The sequence below is a fragment of the Phoenix dactylifera genome, unplaced genomic scaffold, assembly GCF_009389715.1.
Source record: "Phoenix dactylifera cultivar Barhee BC4 unplaced genomic scaffold, palm_55x_up_171113_PBpolish2nd_filt_p 000064F, whole genome shotgun sequence".
NCBI lineage: Eukaryota > Viridiplantae > Streptophyta > Magnoliopsida > Arecales > Arecaceae > Phoenix > Phoenix dactylifera.
This window is the reverse complement of record NW_024067673.1, coordinates 673,426-688,686: the sequence shown is the minus strand read 5'-3', so window position 1 is coordinate 688,686 and position 15,261 is coordinate 673,426. Positions and strand designations below refer to the sequence as shown.

Here is a 15,261-nt window from a genome sequence, read left to right as displayed (position 1 = left end):
GCAGGGAGTAGTGGAGCAGGAGGCCGCGGCGTGCCTCTGGAGAATAGCCTGTCGTTATCAAAAGATCTCCGACTCGGGGTCGGAATGCTGGATCATAGGGCAGCCGACCCGGGGTCGGGCTGCGAAGCCGAGGAGGTCCGACTCGGGGTCGGAGTGCTGGATCATAGGGCAGCCGACCCGGGGTCGGGCTGCGGAGCCGAGGAGGTCCGACTCGGGGTCGGAGTGCTGGATCATAGGGCAGCCGACCCGGGGTCGGGCTGCGGAGCCGAGGAGGTCCGACTCGGGGTCGGAGTGCTGGATCATAGGGCAGCCGACCCGGAGTCGGGCTGCGGAGCCGAGGAGGTCCGACTCGGGGTCGGAGTGCTGGATCATAGGGCAGCCGACCCGGGGTCGGGCTGCGGAGCCGAGGAGGTCCGACTCGGGGTCGGAGTGCTGGATCATAGGGCAGCCGACCCGGGGTCGGGCTGCGGAGCCGAGGAGGTCCGACTCGGGGTCGGAGTGCTGGATCATAGGGCAGCTGTAGCTTTCCTGGATACGCGTGCCGATCACGTGGGGCATGGCGGCTCAATTCCCCCATAACAGTAGCCCCCCACTTCCGAGCCTGGAACCAGAAGGGGAACAGGTGAAGGGAGTGATGTTTCGAGATTGCCGCCATCCTTCGGAGAGGCGCGCGCGCTTCAAGCTTCCCGCCTTCTTTATGGCGTATGGCGGTTGCTGCTGAGGGTCTCCTCTGAGGCCGAAGGCCGGATTGTGGCGAAGGTCTTGGAGGCCAAGGCTCAGATTATGGAGCGAGCTGAGGCGGAGCTGGCCGAGAAGAGGGCGGAAATCGGGCGTCAGGCGGTAGAGGCTTATCGCCAGTCCGCCGAGTTCGCCCATGATATGTCGGAGGCAGTGCGGACCTATCGCCAGTCTGACGAGTTTGTCCATGACGCGTCGGACGCGGGGGCCGAAGCCTTCACCTTGGGCTTCGAGGAGGGCCTGGCAAGGGTGTCGGCTAAGTATCCCGAAGTTGACCTGAGCGAGATCTCCCTCCTGGACTCCTCTCCGGCGCCATCGCCTGCTGGTTCTCCTGCTGCTTCCCTACCTCCCGCGGACGAGCCCGGCGTTCCCGACCCGGGAGTTCCTCCAAGCTGACCTCTTGTACCTTTCATTGTCTTTTTTATTTTTGTATGTCGGCGTTTTGCCCAATTGTATGGGCCTCGGCCCTGAAAATTAATGCACGTTGAATATTTCTTCATCTCGCCCTCGTCCTCTTTTTTTTTTTTTTTTTTTTTTTTTTTTAGCTCTTGGTTGCTTCTTGCTGACTTTTGATTCCCGAAGTTCTTCCGGCGCTAGGCCAGGCATCCGAGGGTTAAACCTCAGGAAACTCTTCCGGCGCTAAGCCAGGCATCCGAGGGTTAGGCCTCAGGAAATTCTTCCGGCGCTAAGCCAGGCATCCGAGGGTTAGGCCTCAGGAAATTCTTCCGGCGCTAAGCCAGGCATCCGAGGGTTAGGCCTCAGGAAACTCTTCCGGCGCTAAGCCAGGCATCCGAGGGTTAGGCCTCAGGAAATTCTTCCGGCGCTAAGCCAGGCATCCGAGGGTTAGGCCTCAGGAAACTCTTCCGGCGCTGAGCCAGGCATCCGAGGGTTAGGCCTCAGGAAACTCTTCCGGCGCTAGGCCAGGCATCCGAGGGTTAAACCTCAGGAAACTCTTCCGGCGCTAAGCCAGGCATCCGAGGGTTAGGCCTCAGGAAATTCTTCCGGCGCTAAGCCAGGCATCCGAGGGTTAGGCCTCAGGAAATTCTTCCGGCGCTAAGCCAGGCATCCGAGGGTTAGGCCTCAGGAAATTCTTCCGGCGCTAAGCCAGGCATCCGAGGGTTAGGCCTCAGGAAACTCTTCCGGCGCTGAGCCAGGCATCCGAGGGTTAGGCCTCAGGAAACTCTTCCGGCGCTGAGCCAGGCATCCGAGGGTTAGGCCTCAGGAAATTCTTCCGGCGCTAAGCCAGGCATCCAAGGGTTAGGCCTCAGGAAATTCTTCCGGCGCTAAGCCAGGCATCCGAGGGTTAGGCCTCAGGAAATTCTTCCGCTCGCTGGTCGGCCAAGGCTGGCGCAAGCCGAAGCGACCGGTCGGGGCTTCCGGCTAGTCTGCTCCCGGGATGATCATCGGGTTAGCCAGGCATCTGAGGGTTGTCAAGCCTCAGGGAAATTCCGCTCGTTGGTCGGCCAAGGCTGGCGCAAGCCGAGGCGACCGGTCGGGGCTTCCGGCTAGTCTGCTCCCGGGATGATCATCGGGTTAGCCAGGCATCCGAGGGCCGAGCCTCGGGAGATTCCACTCGTTGGTCGGCCTAGGCTGGCGCAAGCCGAGGCGACCGGTCGGGGCTTCCGGCTAGTCTGCTCCCGGGATGATCATCGGGTTAGCCAGGCATCTGAGGGTTGTCAAGCCTCAGGGAAATTCCGCTCGTTGGTCGGCCAAGGCTGGCGCAAGCCGAGGCGACCGGTCGGGGCTTCCGGCTAGTCTGCTCCCGGGATGATCATCGGGTTAGCCAGGCATCCGAGGGCCGAGCCTCGGGAGATTCCACTCGTTGGTCGGCCTAGGCTGGTGCAAGCCGAGGCGACCGGTCGGGGCTTCCGGCTAGTCTGCTCCCGGGATGATCATCGGGTTAGCCAGGCATCTGAGGGTTGTCAAGCCTCAGGGAAATTCCGCTCGTTGGTCGGCCAAGGCTGGCGCAAGCCGAGGCGACCGGTCGGGGCTTCCGGCTAGTCTGCTCCCGGGATGATCATCGGGTTAGCCAGGCATCTGAGGGTTGTCAAGCCTCAGGGAAATTCCGCTCGTTGGTCGGCCAAGGCTAGCGCAAGCCGAGGCGACCGGTCGGGGCTTCCGGCTAGTCTGCTCCCGGGATGATCATCGGGTTAGCCAGGCATCTGAGGGTTGTCAAGCCTCAGGGAAATTCCGCTCGTTGGTCGGCCAAGGCTGGCGCAAGCCGAGGCGACCGGTCGGGGCTTCCGGCTAGTCTGCTCCCGGGATGATCATCGGGTTAGCCAGGCATCCGAGGGCCGAGCCTCGGGAGATTCCACTCGTTGGTCGGCCTAGGCTGGCGCAAGCCGAGGCGACCGGTCGGGGCTTCCGGCTAGTCTGCTCCCGGGATGATCATCGGGTTAGCCAGGCATCCGAGGGCCGAGCCTCGGGAGATTCCACTCGTTGGTCGGCCTAGGCTGGCGCAAGCCGAGGCGACCGGTCGGGGCTTCCGGCTAGTCTGCTCCCGGGATGATCATCGGGTTAGCCAGGCATCCGAGGGCCGAGCCTCGGGAGATTCCACTCGTTGGTCGGCCTAGGCTGGCGCAAGCCGAGGCGACCGGTCGGGGCTTCCGGCTAGTCTGCTCCCGGGATGATCATCGGGTTAGCCAGGCATCCGAGGGCCGAGCCTCGGGACATTCCACTCGTTGGTCGGCCAAGGCTGGCGCAAGCCGAGGCGACCGGTCGGGGCTTCCGGCTAGTCTGCTCCCGGGATGATCATCGGGTTAGCCAGGCATCCGAGGGCCGAGCCTCGGGACATTCCACTCGTTGGTCGGCCACTTGTCGCTCGCCGCCCATCGGGGTTTCTCTGTGCCCAGCCGCGACCGTGTTTCTCCTCTCCTCCAAGCGTTGCCTGGGGGGAACACGAGAAGGGTATTAAACGCTAATTAATGCGTTACCTGGGAAATCGGATCGCCAGTTGCAGCATCGGTGGGTCGGGTCGACGTTGAGGGCGTGAGAAACGACCTCCGGGTCGATCTCAGGTACATCGGCCGCCGACCAGGCAAACACATCTGCATTGGCTCGGAGGAATTCCACTAACCGGAGCCGAGCTTCCAAGTCGAGGTTGGCACCGACCCGGACCGTGCGGTCCGGGCGGCCTTCTTCGAGGGGAACTTCGATTACGCCCTCGGCCGGCTCCCCGTGCCGCAAGGCCACTTCGTCTCTGGCGTCAAGTGACTCGACGCTTAGGGCCTCCATGGGCTTCTTCCCTTTGAGAGTTGCTAGGAAACACTGCCGTGCGGTCGGCTGGTCACCTCGGACCTCTCCAATCCCGGCCGCTGTGGGGAACCGCATGAGCAAATGGTAGGTAGAAACCACCGCGCGAAGGGCGTTCAGTCCGGGTCGTCCGAGGATAGCGTTGTAGGCCGAGGGGACACGGACGACCAAGAACCCGAGCCGCACCGTGGCTTCTGCGGGTGCAATGCCCGCAGTCACAGGCAGCTCGATGACACCTTCGGCCGAGATAGCGTCTCCAGTGAATCCTATGAGGGGGGTGGATGTTTTGTGCAACAATTGTCGGGAAAAGCCCATCTTTTGGAAGGCCTCGTAATACAAAATATCAGCTGAGCTTCCACTATCCACAAGAACACGCCTTACATCATAGTCCGCCATAGTGAGAGAGATCACCATGGCGTCATCGTGGGGAGTCTGAACCCCCTTTACATCTTCATCACAAAAAGTGATTACATTTCCGACCCGCTGCCTCTTCGCGACGGCCACTCCTGATACTTCCGCCGAGCCCCCTGCGTTCCTCACGGGCCGAGAGCAGCCCCTAGTGATGGTGTGGATCACTCCCGCAACGGGTCGATTCTGCTCCCGAGGCTCCTGAGGGGCCGGGTCGGCTGGACGCGGGTCTGCGGGGGGACGTCGGTCGTTTACATATCGACCGAGACGCCCTCGGCGAATGAGAGCCTCGATCTCGTCCCGAAGCTGGAAGCAGTCTTCGGTATCGTGGCCGTGGTCTCGGTGGTACTCACAGTACGCCCGAGAAGGCTTCCTCCCAGGGATCTTCTTCATCTGCCTCGGGACCGGGAGGTCCTCCCGCCCCTTGACCTCCATGAGGATCTGGGCCCGGGGGGCCAGGAGTGGGGTGTACCGGTTGAAGCGTCGGTGCGGAGAACGAGGGCGTGTGGCGTCGTGGTTCCTTGCTGGTGACGGGCTTCTGCGCCGGCGTTGAGGCGTCGGGCTCCTCCTCTGGGGTGCCTCTTTTCGCCTTTTCTTCCCGGGCTTTAGAGGGGCCTCGGCGGCCTCCTTGTTCCGGTGGGAGGCTGCCTCCTCGGCGTCTGCATACTGGTTTGCCCGAGACAACAGCTCCGGGAAGCTCCGCGGCAGGCGTTTGTCCAGGGAGAAGGTGAGTCTGCCCTTCCGGAAGCCTCGCTTCAGGGCTGAGAGAGCCACCTCCTGGCTCAAATTCCGGACCTCCAGTGTTGCCTTGTTGAAGCGGGTGAGATAATCCCGCAGGCTCTCTCCCTCGTTCTGCCGGACATCGAAGAGGGAGTCGGAGACCAGTCTTCGCCGGCTACTGACGGCGAAATGGCTGATGAAGAGACGGGTGAACTGGTGGAAGGACTGGATGGAATTAGCCTCCAGGCCGGCGAACCACGCCCTTGCCGGGCCGCGGAGGGTCGCCGGGAAGGCCTTGCAGAGGAGAGGATCCGATGCTCCATGGAGGAGCATAAGAGTCCTGAAACTCTCCACGTGGTCCCGTGGGTCCGCCGCCCCGTCGTAGGGTTCGATCGCCGGCATTTTGAACCCCGGCGGGTTTAGGGTTCGCAGGATCCTTGAGGCAAGCGCCGGCTGGGAGGAGATTTCCAAGTCGGCGAAGGGATCTTTGGAGTGGCCCTTCAGGACCTGGAGCTGTCTGTGGAGATCGTCCACCCGCCGGTCCAGGGAGCGCGACCGGTGGGTGGGAGACAAGGAGCGGCGCGAGGGGGACCGACTGGAGTGCGGGCCCCTCGAGGACTGGGGTGTCTGAGAACGCGCCCGGGTCCGCCTCTCGTACCCCGCGCAGCTCCGATGAGAAGGTCCTGGCAGAATGGACCGCACTCGAGAATCCTCCCCGCGCCGGCGCTCCTCTCCATGGGAGAGGAAGGAGCGCGGGTTGTGAGGAAGAGGCGAGTGCTCGGGGAGCAGCGGCTCCTGAGCCCGCTGCGGCACCCGAGAGATCACACCCTGCAGATTCTGCACTGCCTCCGCGAGGGTGCGAACCTGCTGGGCTAGCTGGTCGAACTGAGCAGGTTCGACCGTCTGAATGGGAGGAGAAGCGGTGGAATGCTGCTGAGAGTGTGTTGGGGACGCAGCAGCCTCCCGGCCAGAGGCGCGAGAGGCTCCGCGACCGGAAGCATTGGAAGCTCCGCGACCACCTCGCCGTGCCATTACGATCGTTCTGAGATTCGGCCCTCCTTCTAGCGCCAACTGTTGCTGGTGGTCCAAACCGAGAACGATTGACACGACGGTGTGAACGGGGTTCCGCCTGAGTTGTCTTGGTTGGTGCTGGTTGCGCTCCACCTTCCGCCAAGGAACCTGCAAACAAGCCTTGCACCACCACCAGGGTGGTGATGGCCCTCCGACGGTCAAGTCAGAGGAGATTGGAGGAGGAGAGATGATAATCACAAGTGGGAGAGAGTGCTCTGGGAGGTATTGCTTACCCCCCCCCCTTCTCCCCCCAGCCGCATATATACCTGGCTGGGAGGTCTCTCAGGGGGGTTTGTCGTCGTGGGGCACGATAGAATGGCCACTGACATGGCCGTTACGGGGCGTCGTGGAGCAGCGCTGGGTACGGTCATGGCAGGGCGTAGTGGAGCTCCGCTTTGTACGGTTGATACAGGAGATCGTGGGCAGCATCGGGTACAGCCGTTGCAGGGAGTAGTGGAGCAGGAGGCCGCGGCGTGCCTCTGGAGAATAGCCTGTCGTTATCAAAAGATCTCCGACTCGGGGTCGGAATGCTGGATCATAGGGCAGCCGACCCGGGGTCGGGCTGCGAAGCCGAGGAGGTCCGACTCGGGGTCGGAGTGCTGGATCATAGGGCAGCCGACCCGGGGTCGGGCTGCAGAGCCGAGGAGGTCCGACTCGGGGTCGGAGTGCTGGATCATAGGGCAGCCGACCCGGGGTCGGGCTGCGGAGCCGAGGAGGTCCGACTCGGGGTCGGAGTGCTGGATCATAGGGCAGCCGACCCGGGGTCGGGCTGCGGAGCCGAGGAGGTCCGACTCGGGGTCGGAGTGCTGGATCATAGGGCAGCTGTAGCTTTCCTGGATACGCGTGCCGATCACGTGGGGCATGGCGGCTCAATTCTCCCATAACATTTAATATAACATATCAATATATTATGATATAATGTAATATAATATTATATTTATAGTATAATATAATAATAAAGATACAAAATATTATAATTATTAGCGTACATTATTTTTTTATAATATAACATAATATTAAATTATTTTAACATAACATATTAATGTATTATGATATAATGTAATATAATATTATATTTATACTATAATACAATAATAAAGGTATAAAATATTATAATTATTAGCGTAAATTAATTTTTTATAATATAACTTAATATTAAATTATTTAACATAACACATTAATGTATTATGATATAATGTAATATTATATTATATTTATAGTATAATACAATAATAAAGGTATAAAATAATAATAAAAAATAAAAAATATTTTTTTTGCAAGAAAGGAAGTCTGATCCATGACTAGAGTTCTTTGTTAAGGCTCAAGCAAATTTTTAGATTTATAACGGGACAAAGTATGTAATTGTTATATTTTATTATGGATATTTTGGTAAAAAAATAGCTTCCCAATAAAGCTCAAAATAATTTTTTCGAAAAGCTCTAAAATGAAGCTTCTCTCAAAAAGCTGTTTTTAGCTCTCTCTTTTTTAACTAAAACAACTTTCGAAATTTTTTACCAAACACATTTTTTCATCCAAATATGCTTTTGGAGGACCGGAAAATATTTTTTTGATCCCCAAAAGCTCCTCCAAACGGAGCCTACACGTACAATGTTGATTGGAGCGTACTAGCAAAGTTAATTACGTCTATTAATTATATCTAAAGTAACCAAGATTTTAGCATAAGAGCAAACAAATGGTGCTTAGTCTGTCGAAGGCTCGTGAGGTATTCACTTGGTTCATTTACACAACAACAGATCTCTACCCATGACAAATTGGAATTGTTCCTCTGACGATCCTGCTTTCGTCCCAAGAAGAAAGAACTCACACAACAACTAGATGCTAGCAGGCAGATTCTGCATTCTTGACATTTAAAGAGCACAAACAAAATCTCCGCTTGTCTCAATATCATCAAGGTCCGCATCTGCATCCATGTCATCTAGGTCCATGCTGCTGCTGCCAACAAAGTGCTCGCCACCAAGTTTTGGACCCTCAGGAGGCTTCCGTGCCTCTTGTATGATGGTCATGATCTCTTCGACGCTTTGGAATGGGGTGTTGGTGTTGGAATTCTGCAGTCCGCTCTGGTACTCATCTGTTAGCTCGATTGGCAGGTTCCTTAGAAACCATGGGTGGATTTTTATTTCTGGAATGGTGATTCTCTGCAAGAAAGCACCAAACAGAGTAATAAGACCATCAACTGCCACAGATGAATGCCTAAGAGATGTACTGATACATTTAGTCGAAACAAAAATGGTGCCAAAAAAAAATAAATAAAAGCAATGGAATAAATGGTTCGGCAAAAATTGGAAGAGCGATATCCCAAAACAGTGACAAAATCAGCTTTCAGAAGTCATAAAATATATAAATTGCTATCTCCATTCCATATATGCATGGCAAAGCTCGAAAAGCGTCCAAGTCCCTCAGAATGTTTTACCTGTTCAGGATTAGCAACAAATATCCGAGACAAAAGATGTCTACACTCCATTGATACTCGTACATAATCTGGAATAGAGTACTGGACGCTAAGTATCCGCTGCCAAAGTAAAAGATTTTTCTTTAGTTAACAATGCTAAAACATGTTAGGGTAAATATTAGCTTGAACTGAAATTTTCAACGATCAAGGAAAAATCATCTCCATGAGACCAGCAGATAAAAGACAATATCACACTCTAATTATGGTCCACTCAGACTATATAAGAAGGTCAGATAGAGCAGGATCTCTTTCCAATTCTGTTTCTAGAATTGCTGCAAGAAGCACCAAGAATTTTCCGATCATCTTTCTAGCTCTGAAAGGGTGCTAGATACTCACCCCAATTGTCTTTCGAAAATTCCTTGGATCATCTGGGTCCTCAAAGGGATAAGCACCGACAAGCATTACATATAATGTTACTCCACATGACCAGACGTCTGCAATCTAGAGTTTTCACCGACCAGTTGATTAGTTTCAGTAAAAAACTCTTAGACAATAGAGGAAAATGTAAACCGAACTAACCTTTCCATCATATTGCTTTCTTGAAAAAACCTCTGGCGCAATGTAAGCTGGTGTGCCGACAGTGGATTTTGGTTGGGAATGCAGCACCGAAGACTGAAAGATGAGAAAGATATGGTCATGTATTTGTCTTGAGCCGAAATTTCTGGCCTTACAACATTTAATTACCTTTGAGTAACCAAAATCACATATCTTAAGGCGGGGTGCTGTGCTACCATCCAATAAAGTATTTTCTAGCTTAAGATCTCGATGACATATTTGCTGCCACGTCAAAAATCATAAAGCTATCAAAACATGTAATAGGATATGGAGTTTTACTAGGGCAGGACAAACACAAATAAATACCATGGAATGACAATAGCTGACTCCTGAAATCAATTGTTGAAAGAAAAAACGTGCCTGTTTCAAATGTGACAAACAACATTCAAATCAAATATAAACTTTACTTATATATCATATAAACAAAATTGAAGACAATGAGAGCACATTTCTACCTCATCCTCGCTGAATCTCCCTGCACTGCATATCCTCTCAAAAAGCTCACCACCAGCAGCATATTCCATAACTATGGCTAGATGTGTTGGTGTCAGCAAGACCTGGAACGAAATTTTTTGGACACGGGATTTTTCAATAAAGCAACACAGAGCCAATTATAAGAGAGAGGCGTACTCACAAATGGTCAGATTTAGCAGGCTAGACCTCAACATGAGAGAAACTAGAACTATGATGCTTTGGAAACAAATAAGTTATTGTTCAGGTAGTTTTTCAAAATCACATATCTAATCTGGCCTACCTTATAATGGCATGGATTCAGTGGGAAATTTTTTTCAGAAACTCCTTTCATGGTGCCTTGAGTTATGAGAGGCCATTGTAAAGATGGAAAAGTTGAATAACTTCTTTCATGATGTAATTAATTGTTACATCAAAAAATGTAATTAATTGGGCTTTGTGCAAGTTTCTGCTTCTCCCACCTCTATAATCTAAGCCTAAAGAGTCAAAAGTCCATTCAGTGGTTGAACAAGCTCTTCCATTATAGGAGATATCAGGCTTGGGAGGGACAGCCTATGTAACAAAGAGATAAAGTGAATTTAAAGGCTTACTTACTAAGGCTGCTATTTAAGAGAGGTAATATTTATCTATACAACTCATAATATCATAGAGAACTTTACATTATCATGCTATCATTAGCAGCCTAGAAATAGAATGAACGACATGTAAACCATCATGGTTTATGGTGAAACACTATGTAAATCCTATTAACTCTGGGATATACAATATTACATTTTTAGGAAAAAAGCACTGCTTTAAATGCACATAGATACTGTGAATTTTAGGAATAGATAATTGGTTTTTCAGTATGCGGTATTCTATCAAATAAGCAGTGTATCAGTAATTTAGAAATGGGGAATGTCCTGAAAGCCCACTATCCAAAAATAAACTCATATAAATGATAATGGACAGAAGGAGGTTAATGTTCTAGCATGTGCCTGTAAATCAGGCAACAATCCAAACGCAATGTAACTAATAGACTAGTATTCTGACAAGTCTTAAGACATACCTGTAAATATATAAACATAAATATAAATATAAATTCTGAAAGGATTAACAGAACATCTTTCAGAAATAGAAAATGCTGCTATTCAGAAACAGATTATGGTTAAACCATACTCTTGTGTTCGATACAACCTTACCAACAGATTCTAGCAAGCTATATAATGTCGAGCCAGATTACTATACAGTTCACAATAGAAGCTCCGAGTAATGTATAACAAGGTTCTTAATATTGAGATATCATCATCACAAGGGACAAGTAACAACGATAGATTATTTACCTACTTAATGAGATTACCATGGTTGACCAAGTAACCAGCTTGCTGATAACTAGTTTAAGATTGCCTGGAGATAAAATAGATAAACTCTGTTTCATAATTTAATACCCAATTAAATGAGGGAAAACTTTCACATAATAATACTTCACTATATAACAGGACTGAATGAGCACATTTAAGTTAGTGTATGGAAAATGTGCCTTGCAAATTTAAGAAACTAAGCTTTTTATGGCACATGAGAAGCAAAAGTTCTCCAGGAAGAAAACTCAGTAGTTAATTTTGGACATGAAAAATGCTAAACTAAAATGAGAAGAGGTGAATAACCCTAAAGAATCAGGGCTGGCACCAGTTTAGGGAGCTGATCTTGTGGTGGCCTCCCCACAAGTGGAAGTTTTCTGGGTGGTAATTCCTCAAATCAGGGTTATTCATCTGTTCTTTGTGTTGATTTAACATCAATCTTTTGGGAAACTTGCAGAGAAATTCTTGAAAAAGTAAGAGTTGGGACATCAGTCCTACTCTATTCCCATTAAATATTAGGTCAGAAAATGTAAATATAGTCAAAGAAATAAAATAGACGAGGAAATTTATATGCTGAAAGTCTCAACATTATCTATTTCCAACAACACTAGACTGAAAATGAAGAAGACATTAAAATATGAGCATGCAATTTTATTTGGACTGTTTTAGCAGAGTTAATTCTATCTAAAGTATCTAAAGTAACCAAGGTTTTAGTGTAACAGCAAACATCATTAAACTGTGGGAAAGAGGAAAACAAAGGTGCACCATTTGGGTTCTATAATCCTCTCGCTATCCCCTCATGATATCCCTTTGCATTGTTAGTGCAAGCAAGGAATGTTTCTGACTCATTTATAGAAGAGAATTTTTTTTATTACAAAGAGATTTACAAGCTACATGACATGCATTGAGCAATAAATATCAAACATTGTTGAAAAAACAAAAAAAAAAAGGCATCTTAGGCATATCGTAGATTCATAAAATATTCAGAAAAATCAAGGACATGTGACAGCACCATCAGCAAGCAACTTCAAGTTCCAAAAACAGAATAAAGTTATAGGGGCCCCAACGTCATTCAGTTAGCAAACTGAATCAAATCAACCAACTTCTACAATGTTGCAAGAGAATTGAATACCAAGAGATTTAGGCCCTGTTTGGGGGAGCTGTTAGTAGTAGAGGTTTTAGAAGTAGAGCAGTTGGAAATAGAGCTGTATGACGCAGAGCGTTTATAAAAAGCTATTTGCTGTTTGGTAACTACATTTCTAAAGTGCTGTGGCACTTTAATATGTATTTGGTAAACAAACTGAGAAAGTATTTTTGTGTAACAAAATGACCATAAAGGACATTACCAGTATTATACAACTGAGCATAATAAAATATAATATGTATTAATACATAAATTTATAATATTAATGTAATGTAATATAATATTATTATAATATAGTATTATAACATTATGTATTATAGAATAATAATTTAATATAATATTAAATTATTTAACATAACATATCAATGTATTATGATATAATGTAATATAATATTATATTTATAGTATAATACAATAATAAATATATAAAATATTATAATTATTAGTGTAAATTAATTTTTCATCCTTCTAATGACCATTTATCTCTTTAACAAATTTTCTAGCTAGGTGATAAAATTGGTTAAATAATTACTAATATTTTTATTTATTTATTTATTTATTTATTTAGATCAGATTATTTGCCACTCACTCATTATTTTTCTTTTTATTTATTTTATTTAGTTATTTATTTATTTATTATTTTATTTCATTGAAAGATAGAGGGGTTGACGGCCATGGGTGGTGGCCGACATGGTGGCTACCACCGTGGGCAGCCATGAGCTCCCAAAACAAAAAAAAAAAAGAAAAAAAAAGAAGAGGAAGAAGGAACAGAGGCGGCGGCGTTGAGAAGAAGAAGAAGATAGAGAGGGAGAGGGAGGGGATGGGTGAGAGAGGAAGAGGTGGGATGAGGGTTTTGGAGGGAAAAGTGAGATTTAAATGGGGTATTTTGGTCCAAAAAACAGCTTCCCGACAAAGCTGAAAACAACGTTTTCGGAAAGCTCCAAATTGGAGCTTCTCCCCCAAAAGCTATTTTCAGCTTTCCGCAAAAGCTGAAAACTGAAAATTTTACCAAACACTATTTTTTATTTAAAAGTACTTTTGGATGGTTAGAAAGTGCTTTTTGGCCCTCAAAAAGCTCCCCCAAATAGGGCCTTAGTGGACATACATGTCATACTTCTTATATCTTGTTAGATTTCAAAACATGTCTGGCTAGCATACAATTAAAAAATGTGAAATTATATTTACACCAAAAAAAATATTGGCAGGTACATGTCATCTTTTTTTTTATAGCAATATGGTGGAAATGTGCCACCACCAAAGTTAGAACCTTGGACCTCCCCCAAGAGCAAGCCCATAGGACAGCATCCTCGTAAGTCGTAAACATTAAGAGACAGAGTGTGGAAAGATTTCACAAAATTAGTTAGGACAGAGAACTTCCTTGATGTCAATTATAGAACAGAAACTAATCGAGACAGGCAGAAACAAAATCAGGAAATGCCAAAATTCCACGGAATAATATGCGTACAGTTTCGTGATAAGGGATAAGATATCTGCAATCAAAAAACTAAATCTTATGTCTCTGTTATGCTTGTCCTCATTATCGTCAACTGGAAATTGTTTTGATTTCTACAAAAATCGTTTGTTCTTTCATATCCTCGAATTATCTTGTGCTCTTTCTGCAAAAGCAATGGAGAATCGTAACACAAGTTCACAACTCCAACTTTGACAATAGAACCCCACCAAGTCCTCTATGAAGAGAACATCATCAAGAAGTCTTTTATTATACACATTAAACAGGTACTTCTCTTGTTAAAATATTGAATCCAGTAATTGACCGAAACTTGATGATAACCAGGATCGGCAATATCATCAGAGTAGACAGAGATAATGCATCTAATCGGTGTAAAGTACATAAGTCGACTCATATAATCTTCATGGGGCATACAAGGTAAGGCAAGAGAAAGATGCTCAAAGTGCCATCTTAACATGACACGGAAAAAGGTCCATTTAATAGGGATAGCAATAAATACCTCCTTGAATCTAACTATATTTGGATGTCTCAATGATCTGTGATTCATGATCTCTCTCTGAACATGCTCATCAATCTGTCCACCGAAGCAAACATCTGATTTATAATTGAACAGTACTTGCAACTTAAAAGGTATCAGTAAAACAGCAGATAACAAATACTCAAGAAAAGTCACAAACTGCGCAACCTAAGCAAAATCCAGTTATCGAGAAAGTAGAGAAATAAAAAGGACGAGGAACCTTCTGTCATCACAGCAGAAGTCTCCTCACTCCCACAAAACAAACACCTTCGTCAACGGCGATGAACAAATTGAAAAGCCTTCAAAAAGATTGCCAATTTGGCAATCTACGCAATCACCAGATAACAAAATTGGATTTTTAAGCAGAATCGAGCCAGAAAACAGGGAAAGGAAAAGAGGTGCAACCTTCTGTCCTCTCTCTATAAGCTTCACGGCATAGAGTTCCTTGGTCCAAACATCTCTAACCAGCTTGGCCACCCCAAAATTACCAGATCCGATATCCCTCAATACCTCGTACCGCTCCATTTCGATTCAGAGAACGAATAGAAATTGAAGAAATTAAGCATCAATCGCACAGAGAAAAGACCCACCACCCCACAGCTCTCTCTCTCTCTCTCTCCCTCCTTTTATTCTTTCCTTTTCTCTGGCAGGAGGGAACAAAATGACAGAAGAACAGGAAAGAGATTGGGAGCTTTTCGGTCGCAGATTGCCGACTAGACGTATCTATCTATCCATCTGTCCGATGTAAGTGTTTTACAGCGGGGAGAGCTTGGAAAGTGCGACTTCCGCCATGAGTTAAAAAAAGAATTCTGCCGCACTGCTTTGCGGCGATAAGGTGTACCACCCTCCATCAATCCTTGTTCCCCCCACCATTGGTGGCCCACTGAGGTATTTGTAGGTTTGGTTCGATTACTTGTACCCTCCCTTGAACTTGGCTTATTTGGTCAGGCTGTATACTCATTCGAGCCTATTTTACGGATAAATTATAAATTTAAACCAGTTCTAAGATTATAAATCTCATCATGTATAATGAGAGAGATGAAGTCCAAGGACCCATGCGCAACCCTCTAAATTCTAAATCTGTGTCCGAAATGATTGATGTTGTTT

At 47.7% G+C, this 15,261-nt stretch overlaps 1 protein-coding gene across 5 annotated transcripts; it reads right to left on the bottom strand.

Moving 5' to 3' along the window:
- Positions 1–7,812: 7,812 nt before the first annotated feature.
- Positions 7,813–14,875, bottom strand: LOC103723820 (serine/threonine-protein kinase SAPK2). 5 transcript variants are annotated; one of them, XM_008814868.4, is made up of 9 exons: positions 14,560–14,873; positions 14,137–14,211; positions 9,670–9,771; positions 9,521–9,574; positions 9,344–9,436; positions 9,179–9,271; positions 8,996–9,100; positions 8,621–8,719; positions 7,813–8,345 (listed from the first exon to the last, which is right to left on the bottom strand). In XM_008814868.4, the coding sequence occupies exons 1-9, from the start codon at positions 14,677–14,679 to the stop codon at positions 8,058–8,060; spliced, it is 1,029 nt and encodes a 342-aa protein (XP_008813090.1). In that variant the 5' UTR covers positions 14,680–14,873; the 3' UTR covers positions 7,813–8,057. The 5 variants fall into 5 exon arrangements, with proteins under 5 accessions (XP_008813090.1, XP_026656047.1, XP_008813093.1 ...); XM_026800246.2 differs by having other exon boundaries at positions 9,179–9,436; positions 14,560–14,875; XM_008814871.4 differs by lacking the exon at positions 8,996–9,100 and having other exon boundaries at positions 14,560–14,874.
- Positions 14,876–15,261: the final 386 nt, after the last annotated feature.